At 56.4% G+C, this 15284-nt stretch overlaps 2 protein-coding genes across 4 annotated transcripts in view; one reads left to right on the top strand and one right to left on the bottom strand.

The window, feature by feature from the left end:
• The window catches only part of LOC147215919 (choline transporter-like protein 1), an 11336-nt gene extending 9672 nt beyond the window's left edge, over positions 1-1664 (top strand). For both annotated transcript variants that reach the window (XM_086178943.1, XM_086178944.1), the window contains exon 16: positions 1187-1664. In XM_086178943.1, the coding sequence (XP_086035069.1) occupies positions 1187-1210 (24 nt within the window). In that variant the 3' untranslated portion in view covers positions 1211-1664. The remainder of the gene's footprint in view (positions 1-1186) is intronic.
• A 1025-nt stretch (positions 1665-2689) lies between these two features.
• On the bottom strand, positions 2690-15284 carry tbc1d2 (TBC1 domain family, member 2). 2 transcript variants are annotated; one of them, XM_086178942.1, is made up of 18 exons: positions 14510-15283; positions 11240-11409; positions 9994-10736; positions 9789-9915; positions 8712-8832; positions 8503-8585; positions 8063-8244; positions 7646-7903; positions 7442-7540; positions 7112-7222; positions 6867-7039; positions 6683-6794; positions 6243-6440; positions 5986-6173; positions 5791-5911; positions 5106-5291; positions 4861-4982; positions 2690-3241 (listed from the first exon to the last, which is right to left on the bottom strand). In XM_086178942.1, exons 1-18 carry the CDS (start codon positions 14527-14529, stop codon positions 3055-3057), a joined length of 3201 nt encoding a protein of 1066 aa, XP_086035068.1. In that variant the 5' UTR covers positions 14530-15283; the 3' UTR covers positions 2690-3054. The 2 variants fall into 2 exon arrangements, with proteins under 2 accessions (XP_086035068.1, XP_086035067.1); XM_086178941.1 differs by having other exon boundaries at positions 7442-7903; positions 14510-15284.

Here is a 15284-nt window from a genome sequence, read left to right as displayed (position 1 = left end):
AGGAGCTCCAGGAGTTCCAGGTGTACTTCCTGCTGGTCGGGGTGCTGGTGGACTGGGCGCTGACAGAGCGCGGCGGCCTGGTTGTCTGCCTCAGCGAAGACGTGGTCCTCTTCCTCTGCGTGTACCTGCCCACCTCCACCCTCTTCCTGTTTGTCAGCCTGCTGCAGAGCCCCGCCCCCTCCCCCGCCGACGCCAAAACACTCGCCGTCAAGCCCGCCCGCCGACAGACGCGTCCTAACATCGGCATGACCGGATGAACTCTGAGGCACGCTAACAAACGCATGCTAACAGACGCCTGCGAGAGACATGCTAACAGACTGGTCGCCGCCGCCGTGCCCTCCCACGTCTGTGTCCTCGTCCTTCGCCGTCACCGCTGTGCTTTAACGGCTCAGCAGACAGAAACCTCCGGAGCCCCGAGCCCCGTCATGACACGCGATCCGACCCGTCGCAGAGGAGGACGTCTGTCTGCTGAGTCCGTCTCATCACGCCTGCATGACCCGGTGACCATGAGGTCACTTCCTGCTCCGGCAGAATCATGGATCATCAGCATGGGGGGGTGGTCCGCTTCCACAGAATAAAAATGAATAGATTCCTGCCTCGTCCCTCCGTTTCAAATGAACCCGCGGTCGCAGCGAAAGCCTTCTTTCAGCGGACGACGGGAGAAGTACCAGGAAGTTGACCTTCAGCAGACGGGAGGTTCTCCTCCGCAACCCTCTAGACATAGAGCGTATGAGCTGACCCGGGTCCTGCGTTTCGAGCAAACGTCTCTGCCATCAGAGAGGCCGGAGGCAGCGGCCAGTCGGAGCCGGCGCAGAGATAGAGCGAGCGATCGGGGACGGAGTAGCCGTCGGCAGCGAGAGGCTTTTCAGGTCGGTGACTCGGAACCCGCTCCGGCCGGACGATTGGAGGACGGGTCCGGCCGTCCTCCAATCGTCGGCGGCGGTGGCGGCGGCTTCCGCTGCCTCTGCGGGGCAAACGAACAAGAAGGGCTGGACTTTCAGGGCGTCCGGGAGGCAAGATGAAGAAGTAGGTCCTCTTCATCCGATCACAGCCGCCTCTCGAAATGCTGATGATCAATGCGACTCGGACGGTGCGGGCGTTTGTCCCAGACCGTAAGTACGAGCTGCGTCCCGCCGTTCCCGCCGGCAACCGTCCGAGTAACGGTGTGCCTGGTTTCCCGTTTCAGGCTCCGGGGCCGGGCTCGGCGTGAGGAGGCGGAGCCACAGCCAGTCTTTCCCAGGTGTAACATGTTTACTGTGTTCCAGTCCCATCAGTTACTAAAGACTGTAACACGTAACGAGCACTTTATCTCTTTCTACGACTAACGTCACGCCTGGTGGGGGCGGAGCCGCTGCCGCCGTGGCGGCGCAGCCGCATCACGTCCTCCGAGGTCCGAGTGGACGCGCTGCGAGCAGGTCGATCAATACGCTTGATTGGCAGGCCATTTTTCTTCTGACCTCTGGATCACGGACACTTCAAGATCATCGATCGGGAATCAATAATCACCGGAGCGCACGCTCGCACGCCACACGGACTTCCCGTCGGCTGAAAGGCTGGAACTGTTACTCGACCGATCGACGCCATCGATCAGAAAGAGGCGTCACATCGTATACTACTCAATAACGTTGTTATTAATTTGTGATCAATAAAGCGGCTGATCTCCACTCGGCGGCCAGAGACTCGTCACATGACTCGTCGGGGACCCGGGACGTGGCGAGTCCTGCGGCGAGTCTCGAGCAACGGATACGTACTCGGCGGCGAAGGCGTCGACGGCCCGCAGAGAGCCCGTTTCTTCTGGTCGTTTCTCATCAAACCGACGTGGCGAACAGAAAGGGGCGGGGCTTAACGCCACCCAGACACATCGGGTGGGCGGAGCCTCTCTCTCTGCCGGCTCCACGTGGGACGACCCCGCTAACACACTAATCTGCCAGCAGCGCTAGTTAAAGTAGCCAAAGGAGCGCGCAGGCCGTCGTCGGAGATTCGGCCCAGAACAGCTTCGTCCGTGGGACGGATCTACTGATCTACGGGATCATCTCCAAAGCGCAGTAATCTGATTCCGTCGACATCCGGGCCGAGTGACGTCTCTCAGGTCGGCCTGAAGGCCACCCTGCGGGCGCGGGCTCCAGAGCGCCCCCCGGAGGAAGGATTCAGCCCTCGGGTGTTTTGGATGGAAAACGGCCAGTTGACGGAGAGGGTCTTTGTGTCCGACCAGAAGCTCTTGAGTGACACGTTCTCAGCACGTTCCGCAGGAACACGGCAGCAGGGGGGTTCCTCGCCGCTCCGTGACCTTCGACCGGCCGACGCTTCTGCTGTCGCCTTCCAACATCCGGGAGACCCGACGCCCACAATCCGGTCCCGGACCGGACGCATGTTCACGTGTCCCGTCACGTCGACAGCGACCCGTCTGAGACGCAGACGCTGAGTCCGGTTTAACCTTAACCCTTTGTTTGCCAAGTTCTCAGCCGTCAGACACTGGTTTGTAACATTGAAGAAGTTTTTCTTCGGTTGATTCTTTTTATATTTATCATTTCTTATGTATATTTGTTTTTTAAGAAAACTATTAAAATGAAAACCGTCGTCCCCGTTTGTTTACGTCTGCTTTTGAACTCAAATCAAAGATGGCCGCCGTCGGCCGACCCTCCGAGCGACTTGGATCTCCGGCGGGAGATTTTCACAAGAAACCTTTGTCTTTTCTGCTGCTAAAAATGGTTTGGGGTTTATTTACAAATGGCTTTCTTAAGAAAAGCCAACGCTCGGCAGCAAAGAAAATGCCGCCGGGTTCGTTGGCCGAGTCGGCGGGCGAGACTTAGCGTCTCGATTGAACCGCCAGACTTTTTGCCTTCTTAATCTCTGACCACAACTGAGGCTTTTCCTTCGAAGCTCTTCGAAGCTCTCAGCTCGCCGAAGCTAACGCCCGCTGGGGCGACGGACAGGAAGTCAGCGCTCGATGGTGGGAAACAGGAAACCTCGTCAGGAGACAGGTCAGCGTCGATGTTTGGTCGGACGACCCCTCCTTGATGGCGATGCCTCACGGAGGGCGGCCACGTTTATGTCTCAGATGTCGTCGTCGCTCGCCGTGATGTCCAGCTCCTTCTCGGCGTGCTCGGTCACAAAGACCCTCTGCGTTTCCTCCAGCTTCCGAAGCTCGGCCTGCAGACGCTCGAGGTGCGACGCTCGGCGGCTCCTCAGCAGCCGGCTGGGGAACGGATTCATGTCGCCGAAGGCGATGGCGATCAATTTCCTGCGGGATGAGAAAGATGTCATCAGCATCCGGTTCCTGTGGACCCTCAACCAGAACCAAAACCAGGGTTCTTTTGTTGTTGTCAGGAGATCGGGAGACTTCGGCTGAAGTCTGGAGAAGTCTCCTGCAAAACCTAAACTCCTTCATGTCACCGCGCTCTTCTGATGGAGCTGAGCTGGCAGCTTTCAGGAGAACAGGAGCAGAAACTGGGTGAGAAATACAGGCGGCAAGCCTTAGGTTCCTTTCAGTTCTCCACTAACCAACATCTTACTTCCTCAAAGCATCCGGATGTCAACGTCCACACAAAGCTGCCTTCAACATCTTCTCAAATCACTTTGCTTTAGAGTCCGACACCCAGGTGATCTTTCCTGTCTGATGTTGAAACCCAGGTCTCCGCCTCACAGCAGAAGGTCCCTGGTTGGATTCCCACAGGGTTCCTTCCTGTGTGGAGTCTCCATGTTCTCCCCGTGTCCGCGCGAGGTTCCTCCGGGTTCTCCGGGTTCCTTCCGCAGTCCAAACACATGCAGGAAGTTCACTGGACACGTGCGAGTGAGAGGGCGATTGGTCGGATGTTTCCATGTGACCCTGTGGTTAAGGTCCTTGGTGAGCCCCGCCTCTCGCCCGAGCACAGCTGTGATAGGCTCCGCCTCCCGACCCTGAGTGCAGGACGTGTTTGGACGAGTGATGGAATGAGCGGTTCGAGCGCCGCAGTGCTTCATAAACCTGATCCTTTGAGAACAAACTAACCGATCGCTCGTCAATGTCGACATTTATTTTGCGACGAGTGAAACGTGGTCCTGCGGAGTCATGAAGCCAACCTTCACCAAAGCGTCGGCGGGTGCGAGGTCACGTTCGCCGAAGCTTCGGGAGCAAGCGGGTGCCCTGTCTGCTGCTGGGAAGGGGCCGCGAATCCAACCGCCGACTTATGGATGGGAGGGACGCCCGCTCGACAGACTCCTCCTCTGCCGTGGAAGCTAAAGAGAACCCTGGTTGCTGCCCTCATCCTGAACTTCGCCTCGGCTTTAGAGAGTCCGATAAAGCATCGCTATGATGATTAGCCAGGCTTCAGGGGCAAAGATGTGAGATTTTGGTCAATATATACGAAATTCTGCCGTTGCGTAGATAAGGCAGTAAAGCTTCCGTCCAGAGAAGGCCTGTCCAAAGTAAAACAGCTGAGGTGGACCAGCTAAATATGGAAGAGATGATTTTGAGCAGCCAGATGTCAGCGTATTGTGAGGTGGAACAGCACCGACAGAGCCAAGTAGTGTAGAAGGTTGGATGGCAGAGGGACGAGCTGGAAGTCATTATCCTGCTGTCACTACTTTAGGAGCCTTTAAAACAAGACCAGTTTCACCTGTCCTCTTAAAACAAGTCATGTGACGTCCAGAGGAGACCCTACGTTGTCCAGACCTGTGAGCCAGAGGGTGAAAGGTCACACGTGGGCCTGTCATTGGTCTCCTCCAATCACAGCCGAGATGGGGTTCCTCCCCCCCACGACTCTGACTACAGGGTCCACGGCGTTGATGCTGAATGAATGAAAGCGTTCAAAGAATGTGTGTCCGGCCCGGTCGAGACGTTCCTCTGGGCTGGAGACCAGGTGAGCCCAGGCGGGTCCATACCTGCTGTCACAGATGGTTTTGGTGAAGAGACGGAGGTACTGGTAGATCTCCACACTGTCCTGGATCTTCAGCATCTCCTCCTCTTTATATTTGAAAAGGGCGAGGGCGTATCTGAAAATCACCTGCAACACATCCGGATGTGTGTGCTCACACACACATACATACATCCTTTAATAAAGGCTGGAAAATCATGTGTGTGTGTGTGTGTGTGTGTGTGTGTGTGTGTGTGCTTCCTGGGGTCTGACCTTGCAGCCCTCGTACAGGAAGGCGTCCCACAGCGGCAGCAGGATGTCGCTGGGCAGACTCTCCACGAAGACGGCCAGGAACCAGTTGAAGGTGATGAGAGACACGTCGATGGCGTGGACCTCCAGATGCGCCGCCAGCCGGGGAAGTTTCTCCGCCAGGAAGTCCTTCAGCACCCACTGGTCCGCCTGCAACCACACGGCCAATCGGGGGTCAGAAGGCCCCCGGACGCCCCGCCATGCGCGGCGACGGCCCCTGAAAGCGTGCCGACCCGCCCGCAGGAAGCCTCCGAGGCCCCGCCCACTCGGCGCAGAGCCCCTCCCTCCGCCTCTCCGCTGCCTTCGGCGCTCCTTGGAATGAATGTTCTCTGAGCCAATTGGAGACGGCGCTCTTGCCCCTGGGGAGGGTCACTGATCCATATGACATCATCACTCTCGTTTTGACGCCGAGGAGGCGTTCGGGGGAATTTACTGAGTTAGGAACTCCTGACTCCTCCATCGCCCATGAATGTCTCATCAGCAAGTGTTGAAATGAGCAGGTTTGGTGCAATGCATGATGGGATGTTCGGCCTGCTGACCGACCCTGGAGAGCCTCGCCTCCAGATGCATCGTGGGAAACTGAGTGACTGGTGTGTGTGTGTGTGTGTGTGTGGGGGGGGGGGGGGGGGGGTGAGGTCATGTGACTGACCTGAGAGGCCACCAGCTTCTGCGTGAAGTAGTCCTGGGGAAGGATGGTGTCCACCACTGCCACCAGACACCAGAAAGCCTCTTCTTCGTTCTGGAGGACCAGCAGGCCCAGCGCCGCTAGCCTGGGGTCAGAAGATCCCAGAGGTCACGGGACATTCGGAGGTCACTTCCTGCGTGTGCCCAGCCTTCTGAGTACCTGTTGAGACCCTGGCAGTAGCCAATGTCAGGATTGTGCCAAGAAAAGGCCAATAAAATGCGTCGGAGCTGCTGAAGGGCGGGGCTTGACGGGGAGGAGAAGGTCTGGTTGGAGGTCAGGGTCCGGTGCAGGTCCAGCTGTATCTGCCGGGAGGCGGGATGCGGAGACGTCCGGCTCTGCTTGCACAGCTGCAATGCGGCGACAGGTTATTGAGGTCAGGTGACCCGCGATGTCGCGGCCCGATGCAGCGCCTCTACCTGAGCATATCGCTGCGGGTGCTGGTCCCTGACGGACGCGGTTCTGGCTCGGACCAGCCACCGCCATACACGCTGGCGGTACTCTGGGGGGACGCCCCCTCGGAGGAGACCCTTCAGGTCAGCGGACGGGCAAAGGTCACCGTCTGACCTCCCAGCCAGGTACTCCGCCCAGCGATGTGACGAAGGTTCGCCAGACTCCTGGGGTCACAGAGATGCGGTCAGTATACAAGCAACAAGTGAACACGACCGCAGGTCTACGGGTGAGTCTACAGGTCCGAAGGAGTCCCGGTGAGTCTGGAGGTCCAATGGTGAGTCCACAGGTCTACAGCTCCCCTGGTAAGATGAGTCTACAGATGAACCTATGTGTCTGCGGGTCCCGTGTTGAGGTCTCAGGTCTACACGTCTGCACCGGTGAGTTCACAGGTGCGCTTGTGGGTCACCTGGATCAGCAGGTTGTGTGAGCGGATCTCCAGAGCCTGGATTTTTGCCAGCAGCTTCATGTCGGCCACCTCGTAGTCTGGAACGATCTTAAAGCCATACTGGTCGTGATCCCTGAGGACGGGACCGGCGTCAGATCACCAGGACTGGATCGGCAGGATCCTTTCGTGTCTGTGTCTGGGGTACCTGATGGCGTTGGTCTTGACGGCCCCCTTAAGCTCCCCTTTCAGAGCGTCCTCGATCATGTCCCGCACGACCCTCTGCTGGACCGGATCCAAGGATTTGTCCTCCTGAAGCTTCTGCAGGATGCCCAGGTATCGGCTCTCTGCCCGGCAGTTGTGGGCCTCCAGGTAGGCACACTGCAACCAATCAGAGGGCTGCGAATCGGTCATGTGGTCTCTTGGGAGAGCAACGGGTCTGCCGTGACTCACCTTCACCATCAGACTTTTCTCCTGCTCCGAGCTCCTCCTCCAAAGTTTGGTCAGCTGGAAAATCTCAGAGTTCAAGAACTTGTTCTGGGTCTTGTACGCCTGGATGTCATCCTGGAACACAGGCCAGAGGTCAAAGGTCAGAGGTCGTCTTCTAAACCAGCCGGCTTCTGATACTTTATCTGATGGTGGTCTGAAGATCTTGTGGGGTCTGCTTGTCTACACTTTGGTCTCCTCTTTTGGAAACGGCTCTGGAAGAGCATTTCTTCGAGCTCAGCGACCGATTTCTGCAGGTTTCGGTCCCTCGGGGTGATTCGCAGAGCTCTTGCTCACCTTCAGGTTCTCGATCTGCTGCTGCAGCTGCCTGGACACGTCCAGCGTGCCGGCAGGGGAGGAGAAGCGTCGCTGCACAGCGGACATGGATTTCGGGACCTGGTAAGACAACGGGATGAAGAGAAGGCCAAGTTCACGCCCCCACAAACACACACAACCCCACTCCTCGAAGACTAAGGCATGGTATAGCATCTCCTGCCTCACCTTGTTCTTCTCTGAGAGCACCCTGATGACCTCCTGCAGCTCAGCCACCTCCGCCTCTTTCTCGGCGAGGCTGCTCATGGCCCCCGTGGCTTCCGCCTTGGTCTTCTCCAGCCGGACTCGCAGGTCGGCCACCAGCCGCTCGTAGTGCCGCAGCTTCTCCAGACGCTCCTGCTCGTCCTTCGCCGCCACAAACTCGGCACACGTCCGCTTCTCCAGCTGAGCTGCTTCCAAGGTCTTGTGGAGGAGCCACACCAACTCCTGTAGGACGGAGAGAGGAAGTTTGCCTCGAGAACGTTTCATCAGCATTTAATGACTTCTTTCGATAATCAAGTAGATCTTAGAATTTGCTGATGAGTAAAATCAATAGTGAGAAAGAAGAGATTCCTGAATCAATAACTTTGATTGGCTTTCAATTACCTTCTGAGCTCTGACTTCCTCCACCAGGCTCTGGTGCTCCTGCTGCTGGCAAGACCGCCGTGTCTTCTTCTTCCGTTGGACGTCAACATGCGCCTGACAGTCTACGCTCTCCTTCGGGGTCACCTGACCCGCAGGATCAGCCAACGGGAGCGGAGGAGGAGCAGGAAGTGAGGTCGGGGGGGCTGAAGGGGGACAAATCGAGACATGATGGACACCCAGGACGGCCATCAGACTGGATCTCCACAACTCCTTGGACTCTAGACTCACACAAGTCCCTGGTCCTGAGTCCCGAGTCAAGATCAACCATCACTAACCAACGGGTTCCTGAACGAGTCCCGAGTCATGAGTGCTGATCAACTAGTCCTCACAAATAAGTCCTAAGCAACAAAGATTTGAACAAGTCCTGACCAACAAGTCCCACTGAGTAAAAAAACACTCACTGTTGGCATCTTGAGCGTCGACATAAAACATGCTGGGAGTCCAGTCCTGAGAAGACCTCTTCATCAGATTGTGGACTGAGTTCCTGGAAACACACACACACACACACACACACACACACACACACACACACACACACACACACACACATGCAGCACGTGGGAAACAAAGTTCTCTGATACTGACCTACCGTCGTTCCGTGGGGACTCACTGAATCTCAATGATGGGATGTTTGAGGGACACGTTGGACAGCGGCCTTCGCTGCGAGGAGACGGCGGCGGCTTCTTCGCCCACCAGCCCCTGCAGACCCTTCATCGGCGGCAGGAAGTGGTCTGGGAAACAGAAACCTCAAATCTTAAGCACCACTCTCACTTACAGAAGCTTGGGTGCTGGAAGGTACTCCAGATGTCCTGCTCAGCTCCCACTTTGGAAACAAACTCAAGAAACAGGACATCGTTTTTGCTTCAATGCTCCAGTTGCTTCAATGAAACCCAACATGGACCGACCCGGACCCCCCGCGCCCGGCGCTGCTGACCGGCGGCTGCTGCTGGCTTCGGGGATCCATGACCTCTTTGGGTTCAGGGGACGCTTCTTCCAGGAGATTCATTATGGACTTTTCCTTCCAAATGTATTGGTTTCAGGAGATTTTTAACCAGAGGAGAGCTTTTAATTTGAAAGAACCAGAGATCTTTGGTGTTTCCTGCTGCACCACCAGTCATGGCCACCAGGGGGCAACAACGGCCCTCTTCTTTCTGAGGAGCTTGAGGAGGTGGAGCACACATGCTGGGACAGGAACCGCTGCCATGGCGATAACAGACTCACTCATACACACACACACACACACACACACACACACACAAAATGTTCTGGCCATCCGCCTGCAGCTGAAATACTGCTGGAGTGATGTCACGTCCTTTTACAACATAATTGTCCCATTTCCCCACACACACACACACACACACACACAGATTGATATTATTTCTGATCACTTTCCTCAATGAAGTTTGATATGGTTAAACACTGAATATATTGGGAAAGAATCTGTGACAATATGGCGGCAGGGTTCCACCCAGACCGCCTGTCAATCACAGACAATTATTATTAATTGATATCGGATCGGTAAATTCTCTGTTTTTTAACATTATTTTTCCAGCGGGGAAAATGTGTCGATGCAAGTAAAGAAGACAGGAAACAATGAGCGGAAGTTCAACGCACACTTCCTGTTTCCTGGCGTCCGGCCCGGCGCGGGAGCCCGACCTTCAGAAGGCTCGGGCGGAGAAGGTCTCACCTTCAGGGTTGCCGGCGTTGTTGTTGTTGCAGTTTGTTTCCTCCACGCTGTCCCTGGCGCGTTGGTGCCTCCAGCGTTTGGCCTGCAGCTGCTGCAGCCAATAGAGCATCAGCTCCTGGCTCACGGCCTGGGGGCGGAGCCAACACGGCGGCGGGTCAGTGTCGGGGCCGCGTGCCGGGACCCGGGTGCGAGCGCCGCGCCCTACCTTGAGGTTAAAGGTGCGCTGGGGCGTCCTGATGCGGAAGGTTCCGGTCTCGCCCTGCAGCGGGTAGCTGAAGGTGGCGGCGCTCAGGTCCACGTGGCCCAGCGCCGCCACGTCCTGCGGCGTGCGGTAATAGAACAGCCGGTTGTTCTTGTCCTCGTAGGTGAACCAGCGCAGCTTCCAGGCCTTCAGGGGACCCGCCTGCTTCTCCAGGAACCCACAGAGCTTGGCCTCCTCCGAGGGACCCCCCCGCTCGCAGGGCGCCCCGGCGGCGTGGGGCGGAGCCTGCCGACGGCTCACGGGGGAGACCGCAGAGAGCGACCCCGGATCTCGGACCGCCTCGGGGGGACTGAGGACAGCGTGGAGGTTCTCGGAACCTTGGAGCTCGTCAGGTGGACCATGGAGGGTTTCAGAACTCTGGACAGTCTCAGGTGGACTTTGGATGGTCTCAGAACTCTGGATGGTCTCAGGTGGACCATGGAGGGTCTCAGAACTCTGGATGGTCTCAGGTGGACTTTGGAGGGTCTCAGATCTCTGGATGGTCTCAGGTGGACCTTGGAGGGTCTCAGATCTCTGGATGGTCTCAGGTGGACTTTGGAGGGTCTCAGATCTCTGGATGGTCTCAGGTGGACCACCGAGAGTGTCTGAAGTTTGGAGGGTCTCCTGGTCATCAACAGGGTGGTGGCGTGGCGAGGGGGGGGCGGGGCCATCCATCAGGAGCTGTGAAGTTTGCCAAGATGGTTCTTCTTTGAAAATAGAAAAACGGGTTATTTGTGACGTCATGGCTTTTCTTCTTCTTTTTCACCAACAGGAAGTGATCTTCGACTTCACCGGGAGACAGGAAGTGATTCGTGTTAATCCAGACCAGCTGAGCTCATTCTGGGCCGGGAATTTCAAAACAAGAGCCATCTGCTGAAGGTAGTAGTAGCAGTAGTAGTAGTAGTAGTAGCAGCAGTAGTAGTAGTACTACCACACTAAAAGTACAAGATTAAATGGTGAAGTACTCCAGTATTTGAATATTACTTTGGTACACGTCAGAGTACTACAGGTTTTACGGCGTCATTATTTGACAATACTGCAGTAAAAGTAGTGTATCTCTGGTGGCAGTGATAGTGGGAGCCATCAGCTTCAAACATAAGGCCTCTAAGTACTGTCAGAGTAATCAAAGTAATCAGAGTAATCAGAGTACAGGCTGGGAGCCTCACCTGGAGGGGCGTGGCTGACTTACCTGACGGCCGTCAACACTCACCTTCTTCTCTCTGTTGGTTTTCTGGTTGTCTTCTTCTCTTTCTTTTCACTCTTCTTCTTCTTCTTCTTCTTCCTCCCCTCCTCTCGTGTCTGGTGTGATCCGTGTCGTGTCCGTGGATCCTTCTCTTCCTGCTCCTCACGGTCCGCGCCTTTCCACTCAAGTTACCCGTACTGTGAAAGCAAACGACTTCCTGTTTGAGATTTCAAAATAAAAGCCGCTCTGTCAGGCTCTTGAAAGTAAACTCAGAACGTCGTCTTAAGGAAGACAAAGATATTCTCAAAAAGCTTGCACATGCACAACTAGGGAGGATTTGGAGACTTTGAAGAACCTGCTGAACCTGCTGTTTTCTGGAATGATGATGGAGAACTCGGAGAGAAGAAAGCCCTTTATTTTAGATCGATATTCATCATAACATCAGTGAATGTTGACCTCTGCGTTTCAGGTCGAGCCTCACGCACAGACATGAGGAGAACCTCTGTGAGCTTCAACCCAGAACCTTCACACTGGTATCACCACTCACTCCATATGTATTGACAAGTACAGTGTGTGTGCATGTGTGTGTGTGTGTGTGTGTGTGTGTGTGTGTGTGTGTGTGTGTGTGTGTGTGTGTGGGACAAAGAGAAAGTCCCTTGAACATGCAAGTAGCATAGCCATTCTGTGGAGGTCGGTGGAGAGGAGACCCTCCGCCCGTCCGGCCTTCACGCCGTCTGGCTCTCGGCTGAATTGCTCTTCAAGGTGAGCAGGGTGACCTTTGACCTCTGGCCTGAGGAGGAGGTGTTGTTCTGCAGGGAGGATGGAGAGCTGGTGGCGGCGGCGGCACAGGCAGGGGTGGAGATGGTGCGGCGGCGGCGGCGGCGGCAGCAGCCAGCGCCACAGAGGCCCAGGGCGGCGCGGGCCTCGGCCCGGAACTGGGCCGACACGTAGTAGAAGATGAAGGGGTCCAGGCTGCTGTTGAAGGTGCTGACGGCCAGGCTGATCATGTAGGGCACGTACAGGCCCTGGCCGCCGCCCGCCGCCCCGCCGTAGACGCTCAGCAGCATCAGGACGTTGCTGGGCAGCAGACACGCCACGAACACGACCAGCACCAGCGCCGTCACCCGCACGGTGTGGCCGTAGCGGCGGCCCTCGGCCAGCAGGGCGCGGAGCACGGCGCCGTGGCAGAACAGCACGGCGAGCAGCGGCAGCAGGAAGCAGGCCGAGAACAGGGAGGCGAAGTACGGCGCGAGGAAGCTCCGCTGCTGGTCCTCGGGCAGCACGTCGTGGCAGGTGGTGATCCGCTGCACGTCCAGCCGGTACGTCTGCTGCGACAGGAGCAGCGGCAACATGGCGGCCAGCGCCGCCGTCCACACCGCCGCCGTCATGTACAGGGACGTCCTCCAGCTCCGCAGGGTCTTGGCGGAGAACGGGTGGACCAGGGCCACGTAGCGGTCCAGGGCCACCAGCGCCAGACACATGATGGAGGCGTACATGTTCCCGTAGAAGATGGCCATGACCGCGCGGCAGGAGGCCTCGCCCAGCGTCCAGTGGTTCCCCCGCAGGTGGTAGACGGCGCGGAAGGGCAGGGCCAGCAGCAGCACGCAGTCCGCCGCCGTCAGGTTGATGAGCAGCACCGTGGACGGGAGCCGCTTGGTTCTGAAGACCAGGACCCAGAGGGCCAGCAGGTTGGCGGGGACCCCCAGAAGGAACGCCAGCAGGTAGAGCACCGGGACCAGGACCACGACGGGCGGCGCCTGGATCTCCTCCTGCTGCTTGGGGTCCAGATATGTGACGTTACAGGCCGTGTGGAGCCGGAAGGTTCGGGGATCTGTGGAGGACAGAACCTTCTCTCAGCTCTTCAAAAACGGGATACATTTGGACGACGGCTCTAAAACCAGACCCGGCCGTCACCCTCGACGGCACCGCGGTCAGGCCGACCACAACGGTGAGGAACCTGGGTGAGGTCCTGGACAACCAACTGTCTCTCAGCGAACATCGCAGCAGTCACATGTTCCTGCAGATTCCTCTTCTACAACATCAGGAAGATCCGAAGATCCCTCACAGAGGATGTGGTGCAGATACTCATCCAGGCTCTAGTCATCTCTGGTCTGGACCACGGCACCTCCCCCCTTGCCGGTGCCTCAGCGGTGACCATCAGGCCTCTGGAGCTTCTTCAGGAAGCAGCAGCCCGCCTGGTGTTCAACCGTCCCAAATTCTCCCACGCACTCCCCTTCTTATGTCCTTCACCGGCTCCCGGTAGCATCAAGTCCAAGACCCCGGTGCTCGTCTACCGGCCGGTGAACGGGACGCCCCGTCTTATCTCCGGGATATGGTCCAGCCACCCGTCCCTACCCGTCCCCTCCGATCCGCCACCTCCGGGCGACCGTCCACCCGTCTCTCAGAGCCCCGGCTGACGATCCGACCGGTCTCGGCCCCGGAAAAGGTCAGAACGGCAGGTCGCTGCCCATCTTCTGCCGTGAGCTGAAAACGTACCTCGTCACCAAGCACTACCCTACTAATCACACTCGGACCCCCAAACCCACCCAAAGACAAACAAACAAACAAAAAAAAAAAACAAAGAAATGAATGTATGTATGTATGTGGTTTAGAGATGCTATCTGGCAGAGTGGTGACTTCTCAATAACGACTACTGGTGCTTTGGATCTTCGGTTATTGAACTGTAACTTATGTAAGTCGCTTTGGATGAAAGTGTCTCTTAAGTGACTGGAATGTGATGTGATGTAAGAGCAGGAGAACATGTGACGAGTTCTGCCGGGGTTACGGTTAGGTTAGGATCGGGTTAGTCAGGGTTAGGTTAAGGTAGGGCTAGTCAGGGTTTGGGTAGGGTTAGTCAGGGTTAGGTTAGGGTAGGGTTAGTCAGGGTTAGGGTTAGGTTGCGGTCGGGTTAGTCAGGGGGTTAGGTTAGGGTTAATCGGGGTTAGGTTCGGGTCAAAGTTAGGGTTAGTTAGAGTTAGGGTTAGGATTAGTTAGGGTCAGGGTTAGGGTTTGTGAGGGTTGGGGTTAGGTTAGGGTTAGAGTTAGGGTGAATCAGCTGATCTCACTCACTGCTCTTCATGCTAACAAGACATGTCTGAGGGTTAGGGTTGGTTAGGGTTAGTCAGTGTTAGGTTAGAGTTAGGGTCAATCAGGGTTAGCGTTAGGGTGAATCAGCTGATCTCACTCCCCGCTCTTCATGCTAACAAGACACGTCGGAGGCTAACAGTTACCGTCAGCACCAGCAGGTCAGTGTGAGGGTCCTGGACTGGCAGGAGAAAGACTGAAAGATAAACTCACGGAGGGAAATGTTGGGACATTTGTCCTTGGCAGGAGGAGCCTCGTCGAGGCTGCAGGTGGAAAACACAGACATGAAGATCAGACAGCGACACCACGTCCTCATCTTCTTCCTCTTCTTCTTCACTCTGCCGTCGTCCGTCGTCTTCCTCGGCTCTTCGGCCGTCGGCAACCGTCTTCTTCTCCGTCTGTCGTTCCTTTCCACGGCAGCAAGAATCTGTCGGTAGCGTCCCTGCTAATGTTCTCCAGATGTTTGCCGCTGGTGTTCCTTCAGGTTCTCCTGGTCTCGTACAAACATTTGAGGCTATGAAGAGGAAATAGTTTCTCTCGGAGAAGAATTGGTGCGTCTGGCGGCCGTGAAGGAACAGGAAGTGAGGATCCAGTCTGCGGTGGCCGCTATCAGCCGTCCCGGTTCCTCAGAAAAAACCTCCAAAGGTTCCTCAAATTGCTCGATGATATTTATTGACACTTTGCAAAAGAAAATTGTTCTGGGGACCTCCAAAGAAACACGTGGACCTCCTTGTCCTGAGGTCCTTAGAGGGTTAGAAGGTGTATGATGGTCGGACTTCCAAAGTCAATTGGGAATTAATCGCAAAATCTACTCGGACCCTGTCCAGAACCCTGGAGATCATTGGGTGACCGGGCTGTCGTTGGGAACAGATGGTTTTGGTCTCCGGTGTTCCGGAATGAAGTCGCAATGAAGTTCAGCAAACATCACGTCTCCCGGAGGAAATCCGTGCGGCCCCTCGGGCAGCAGCTCTGAGCACCCTCCGATCTC

Source organism: Fistularia commersonii, chromosome 31, assembly GCF_037954325.1.
Source record: "Fistularia commersonii isolate RoL2024-O1a breed Wild chromosome 31, RoL_Fcom_v1.0, whole genome shotgun sequence".
NCBI classification, from domain to species: domain Eukaryota; kingdom Metazoa; phylum Chordata; class Actinopteri; order Syngnathiformes; family Fistulariidae; genus Fistularia; species Fistularia commersonii.
The sequence above is the reverse complement of the archived record's forward strand: the minus strand, read 5'-3'. Positions and strand labels throughout refer to the sequence as shown.

What these genes read in the sequence shown, in the direction of transcription:
- tbc1d2 (XM_086178941.1), bottom strand. Translation starts at nt 14,529, where the DNA reads ATGTCCCAACATTTCCCTCC. An exon ending in AGCGCACCTTTAACCTCAAG is followed by an intron (nt 9,916 to 9,993) that starts GTAGGGCGCGGC and finishes CTCCGCCCCCAG; the next exon opens with GCCGTGAGCCAGGAGCTGAT. An exon ending in AGAAAAGTCTGATGGTGAAG is followed by an intron (nt 7,040 to 7,111) that starts GTGAGTCACGGC and finishes GATTGGTTGCAG; the next exon opens with TGTGCCTACCTGGAGGCCCA.